At 40.9% G+C, this 6,673-nt stretch overlaps 1 protein-coding gene across 1 annotated transcript in view; it reads left to right on the forward strand.

The window, feature by feature from the left end:
* The first annotated feature begins 4,715 nt into the window (after window positions 1–4,715).
* The window catches only part of LOC134620917 (uncharacterized), a 2,112-nt gene continuing 154 nt past the window's right edge, over window positions 4,716–6,673 (forward strand). Inside the window, exons 1-4 of the mRNA XM_063467273.1 lie at window positions 4,716–4,727; window positions 4,829–4,895; window positions 5,417–5,608; window positions 5,720–6,673. The exon at window positions 5,720–6,673 is cut by the window's right edge and continues 154 nt beyond it. Of these exons, the coding sequence (XP_063323343.1) occupies window positions 4,716–4,727; window positions 4,829–4,895; window positions 5,417–5,608; window positions 5,720–6,673 (1,225 nt within the window). The remainder of the gene's footprint in view (window positions 4,728–4,828; window positions 4,896–5,416; window positions 5,609–5,719) is intronic.

The following is a 6,673-nucleotide window of genomic DNA, read 5'->3' on the forward strand; positions in this document are numbered from 1 at the left end:
GACCTGCAGTCACTGTGTTTAAAGTGGACATGAAACAGTACCTGTATTAGGTTTTATTTGAGATGTTCACATGATGTGATCATCACTCTTTTATGCAATATTAAGGTGTGATTTAACCACAAGTCTCTCCTTTTCCCAGCCCAACAGTTTACAACATAACAGGCCCGTGTGCAATCAACCCACCTTTGTCTACAACATGTCTCAAAGCCTCTGTTTGCTGCCCTGTAATCTTTGTGCCCCACAGCTTTTAACTGAACTCTGCTTGGATTTTGCCTTTTTGCTTTTTTCCACCCCCTGACTTCTGTATTCCTTCCCTGATCTGAAAGACAAAATCAGATTCATCTAAAACTCAACACTTCAACACCGACCTGCTGGATGATTCACTAACAGCCACTCTCTTCTCTGGCCCTTCGTTACACCTTTCCAAGGTCCCCAGATCTTATAGGGAATATAAAACATCACCACTGCTGATTAAGTGTATTTCTAATTAGTTAGTTTCTAATTAGTTGAGTTAGTTTCTTAGCACGTCACTACAGCCCCCTCAGACTGTGTTTTCTGCCGTCTAAAGATAATATTGATAGTGTGTGGATTTACAGAGCTGGAGACTTTCTTTTTGCCGAGGTCATTAATCATGTCAAACCGCAGACACACTGACAGACTGAGAAGACCGCTCGTGAAAACGACCAATCTGTGGATCCACACATGATGAACACACAGAGTGGAGTCTGTAAACAAATCTAACAGTTAACCTGCAACACAGGGTCACGTGCCTCCCTCAGTTGGGAACTCTCCTAAAATAAAGTACTGGAACGCACCGCGCGCTTTATGGCAACTTGGCTACTCCCCTACACGTTAGTAATGTCACGTAGTGTCGGGTCGTGGGTTTTGTCACACCAGCCCTCATACTTTCACAAACACAGTCGCTCTGTGTAAATCAAACCGCGGGTTCACAATGTGCATTTTCACCCAGTCCTGTTACCCTAACATATTATCCCGTGTAAAAAATGTGGAACATTGCAGAAGTCACATGCACAACAGGAAGTTGCATAAGGTGAATCTTTTAAAAGCCATGCAAAGACCAAAAGTACGTTTTCTCATTTATTTGATATTTTAACTATGGCTGAATATCAACATACAGCCCCATTACCTTAATTATATCTTAGTTGTTATTTGATTATTTTAAAAATACAATGTTGGGGAAAATCATTAGATTGTGCTCACTGTCCTCATACTAGCAAGGATGCCATGTGGCTATATTGCAAACTGTATGCTAAAAACTCACTGCTATTACTTTCAGTCCTGTTACTCATATAAAGAGTAGACTGAGTACCAGTTACAGGAGTGAGTAGAGTCAATGGATTAAATGATTTATTAATGTGAATATTTGTTGATTTTACTCTATTTACCTGATTTTTAAGTTGTACAGTTGAAATTACTCGAGTTGTTGAGATTTATGTTCAGTTTCGTGATATAAATAAATACTGATATGAAGTCAATGCAAAGGTGGAGAAAGACACAGCATAATATCAAGGAAAGAAAAGAAACTGAACTGCACCTTGTTACCCCTCGAGACTTATTGGGACACATATATGTGCAAAATGCATGAGAATCTGGGTTGTTGTGCAGAAGCTTCACCACTTGAAAGTGATCACTGTCGATCTGAATGATCTTGTGAAAGCCATCACACAGAAAACAAACTGCATGTACGGAGAATGTTCTGAGTGCAAGCATCTCTCTTCCCAGTCTCCATCCAGTACAATGCAGAGAGTCAAGTGACTTATCTCCAGCAGGCAGTAGTGGATTAGGAGCACAAGAATGACCCCAGTGGCAAAACATCCAAAGTAACAATCAAAAAAGAGACGAGGCTTGAAAGCACATGAAGACTTGATTCATGTTGACCTCTGAAAATGAGCTCTGAAAATATAGCACATCAAACCACAGGTTCACAGTGTGCATTCAAACAGCGCTCAGAGTCAGTGTGTTCATGAGGAGCAGGAACAGCAGAAACAGCGTCATCCTCCTGTAAGCACGCAGAAAACCGGCCGAACGTCCCGTTAAATCCACCGTGGACACACCATCCACACTGCTGTGTGTGCAGAGGCAGCCCCCAATGTACTAGACACGTGTTTGCTCAGCTGTCCTTGTGTGTGTGTGTGTAATAGAATACAATGTATTTTATGAGTTTTTTTCATATCCACTCATGCGTTGTTTCACAGCCACACTGTGACTGAAGGAGAAAGCAGCACATTAAAGATTATAAATGTCCCAAAATGTCAAATACAAATATAAAACAGCTAAGCTGGAGTGGCTAAAGGAAGTGTCTCGTGTCCACGGACTCATCCAGTGTGTCTCTTTCTGAACATGTGTGCACATCAGTCTGTAAAGCAGTCTTTCAGGATTGTACTAATAAACAGATATGAATTATTATTAAACAGCGTAGTGAGTTATTGTAGGCTTATTCATGTCCTGCATTTAAAAATGCAAAAAAGTAGAAAGATTTATAACCATGACAGTTCGACTCAAATTCATCTGAAACAGAATTTTATTGGTAAAAACATGTTGCATTTTATAACTTTATATACACGTCATCCATAATAGATTTGTTGCAGATCCACCGTTTATAATTTGTATCAGAAAACTGGATGAAATTCACAGTAAGTGCAGTTGTTTGCTTCTTTTATTTTCATTATTTTCTGCAAACCAGCGTGGTGCAGTGCAGACATCTTCATGTTTACTATGAAGGCACACACAGGCCTGAGGACAGCCAATGGAGAGGAAGCAAGCAAGGGGGAAAGATGGATGTGAGGAAATGAACTAGGACAAATAAAACAGAATAAATAAATACAAATACACTCACACACAGGAACAGCCAGCTTTCTGTACCAGAGATCAAACTCTGAGTATTACTCTGATCTCTGGCATGAATAACTTTGAAACTCTTAACTGTTTGTTTTTGAACAGCTGTCTAAAAGGTACAGTGTCTAAAATGCAAAGCCTGATCCTCACATTGTTTTTTATTTATAATATTTCATCTATATCGGTCTGAGTGGATCTACCCAGATAGCAGAAACACCAAACCCAGAACTGATCAGCAAACCGGGTCTGTACCAGATTTCCACCTGCAGAGCAGGATCCAGAAGAGTTGAAGATGACAGATGCAGGCCACATCAGGTCTGCATCCCATTCAGATATTTAACTTATACTTAACACTAGAGATGGCATGATACCACTTTTATGTCCAATACCGATATCATAAATTTGGATATCATCCGATACCAATATGAATCCAATATAGTGTGTTTTTTAATCAATAAAACTAACACTAAAACATATTTGCTGTAAGAGAGACATTATCCATTGGTGAAGGCTGATGTTACTTAAATCTACCAATTGTTGCAGTGGGGAATCACCAAATCTCCATTCAAACTAATGAACTCAATATGATAGAAATAAAGAACAACATTACAAAATAACATTATAAAACTAAACAAAATGAATAAATACAAAACCAACACTCAAAAATGGCACAAGACCCAGTATGACCAGTATGAAGTCAAAAGACATACAAACAACACATCACATGGAGGTAAAGTAAAATCACTGGTCTGCTTTGTGTGAGACTGACATTTAAAGAGAAACATGTGGAGAGATCCTTTAATACTACAATGATGTGTTATTGATTTATTGCTTTACTTGAAACATACAAACAAAACATAAAAATGACATAAATGTTCTGTTTCATTCTGCAACCATGGTGACATAAAAAAGAGTGACAGTTTCCTGTTTCTGAGAATTTTGACTTTAAGCAGGACACACCTGCAAACTCAGTGATCTGACTTTGTAGTTACAGCCCTCTGGTCATGTGATCATGTGGTGTGTACGAACGCTCCTCTTCCTCAGAGGATCCACCTGTGCTTCCTCTCCTCTCTCCTCCACCTGTTACAGTGAGGGAACGTCCTCCATGATGGAGGAGCTGCTGGAAAGTGCTGAGAGTTTCCTCCAGAGTGAGACCTCTGTCACAGTTCAGAGGATCTACGGCAGCAGAGACCTTCATGGACACTAAAAGTCTCAAACACACAACAACAACATCACACTGACTCCACTCTGACATCACTGATCAATAATCAAAGAACACACAGATCAAACTGATCGATCAGCCATCAGAGGAGTCGGATCAATGGAGCTGCTTCTGTTCCTGATGTCCCCTGTTTGATCCTGGACCTGAACTCTCCCTGCAGAGGAGACACAACACAGTGAGACAATGAAGTTTCATTTCTAGTCAAAGCATCTGTTAAAACTAAAACACTGAAATTATATTTTATTCACATCAGAATTACATGTGAGAAGAAAATGTACAACCTCATTGTTCCAGACTGTCAGAATCAAAGAGCATCACTGACTCACACTGGAATCTGTCAAATGTTTCAGTACGACTTTGCTCAGCTATGAAGCCGCACCGCTTGATGGTAGTGGTGTGCGATACTGCATATTTTGGTATCGATCCGATACCAATACAGATACGATACTTTTCAATAAATAGGGTGGATGCCTCAGTGAATTACTAAATCGCAATTAATTTTCATGACCTTAAGTGTTTTTTGTGATGTTTCCTTTGGTGTTATTAATTAGTTAAAACCCAGGACATAATTAGGAGAAAGAATTTATTTATAATTAAATAAAAAATGTTTTATTATTGTGGCGGCTCGTGGTCTGCGATGCTGCTGCAGGTGAGATGGGCTCACCTTCACTGCCTCTACAATAATGCCTCGCCGGCTTAAAACCTGTGCGCTGCTTGTGCTTTTGTTGTTTTTGGTGTTGATGTGTACAGCTGGCAGCAGGAGAGCTGCAGCCGTTGAATGTAGGCTACTGCTACAGCAACCGCGTGATCACTGTAAGTAGGGCTGCACGATTAATCGTTAGAAAATCGCGATCTCTATAAGAGATTGAAAATGTGACGTCATTGAGGGGTAAAACCGCAAAGGATTGTGGGAACCCAAGGCAAGAGGTACTAGCACACGCAGGCTTTCAATTGAAATAAGTTACACAGTGATAAAAAGAAACAAAAAATGCCAAGAACCTGTTGTATTATTAACTGCACAAGCCGGGCGAACGACAGCCGCGTGAAGTCGACGGGAAATGCGTTTGGTTTTTATCGGATTCCAGCGTGGAAGAGAAATTCTCCAAGACATGTCTCCGAAGTCACGAAGAGGCGATGGATGGCCTGGATTGCCGCTATCAGAAGACCTAATATAACGTTCGAAAACACTCCACCTCACATGTTAGTCTGCTCCAAGCATTTCCACAATGGTAAGTGTTTTGTGGTATTTAATACGTCTTATATGGCGCTGAACAGAAATCATCACGCTATGCTCCTTTGTTTATTGTGGCTCTGTGTAATGTTTGCTGTATTTTGTAGGCAAACCAGCCTACGAAATGCTGGAATGCGATTCAGACTGGGCACCCTCTCTCAAACTGGGCCACACAGAAGTTAAAGCTTCTACCACTGCTAGATTTGATCGGTTAAAACAGAGATCGAAATCAAAACAGCCACGAAAAGGCCCGCGTTCCTCTGGGGCAGAGACAGCTCATGCAGGTGAAATCCATCCAGGTAAAATTGTCAATGTACATAAATAAATACCACTTTTTCCACATTAAGCACTGTCTTATTTTTGCACTTTCAATGATCTTGTCTTTGTCTGTGTGCATGTATGTCTTTCAGCACCAGTCACTACGGAAACTACAGCTGAGAGCCAACCACAGCAGATAAATCCACAGCACGAGGATGAAGATCTGCAGGAGTGTAAAATGTGTTCTCAAAGGTTACAAGAAATAGCACACCTTCAAGAAGAAAACCTAGTGTTAAAAAAAGAACTGTCCAAAAAGAAATTAGACATGGAATTCTTGAAAGACGAGAACTCTAAAGTTAAATTCTACACAGGGCTGCCTTCTTTTGCTTTACTAAGGGGGGTGCTACAACAAATCAGCCCGAGCTTGCCAGACACTGACAGGAAAATTTCCCAGTTTCAGATGCTCTTGCTAACTCTCATGCGTTTAAGACTCAACCTTCCGATTGCACATATTGCACACCTCTTTGATATTAGCCGGACAACCACTTCCACTGTGTTTAACATTACTGTAAATGTGTTGTACGCTCACCTGAGTCCATTGGTGCACTGGCCTGGAAGACATTGCATACAGGCCAGTATGCCACACCAGTATGTAGAGATGTTTGGTGACCGGGTGACAGTTATTATTGACTGTTTTGAACTGTTCATAGAGAGGGCACAAAATTTACGTGCCATGGCGGAGACATATTCAACATACAAAAGTAGACACACAATGAAATATCTCATTGGGATCACACCACAGGGGACCATCTCTTTCATTTCTAAAGGATGGGGAGGGCGTACAAGTGATAAACGAATAGCGGAAACTTCTGGCTTTTTACAGAAGCTTTCACCCGGGGACATAGTGCTCGCAGACCGGGGTTTTGATATCAGGGAAAGTGTTGCCTTAATGGGTGCCACTTTAAAAATTCCAGCATTTACACGGGGTCGCAGTCAGCTACAAGCAAAAGATGTGGAGGACACACGAAAACTGGCACATGTCAGGATCCATGTTGAACGTGTTATAGGCTGTCTACGGTCCAAGTACACTATCCTAAACGACACCA

The sequence above is a fragment of the Pelmatolapia mariae genome, linkage group LG3_W (genome assembly GCF_036321145.2).
Source record: "Pelmatolapia mariae isolate MD_Pm_ZW linkage group LG3_W, Pm_UMD_F_2, whole genome shotgun sequence".
In the NCBI taxonomy this organism is placed as follows: domain Eukaryota; kingdom Metazoa; phylum Chordata; class Actinopteri; order Cichliformes; family Cichlidae; genus Pelmatolapia; species Pelmatolapia mariae.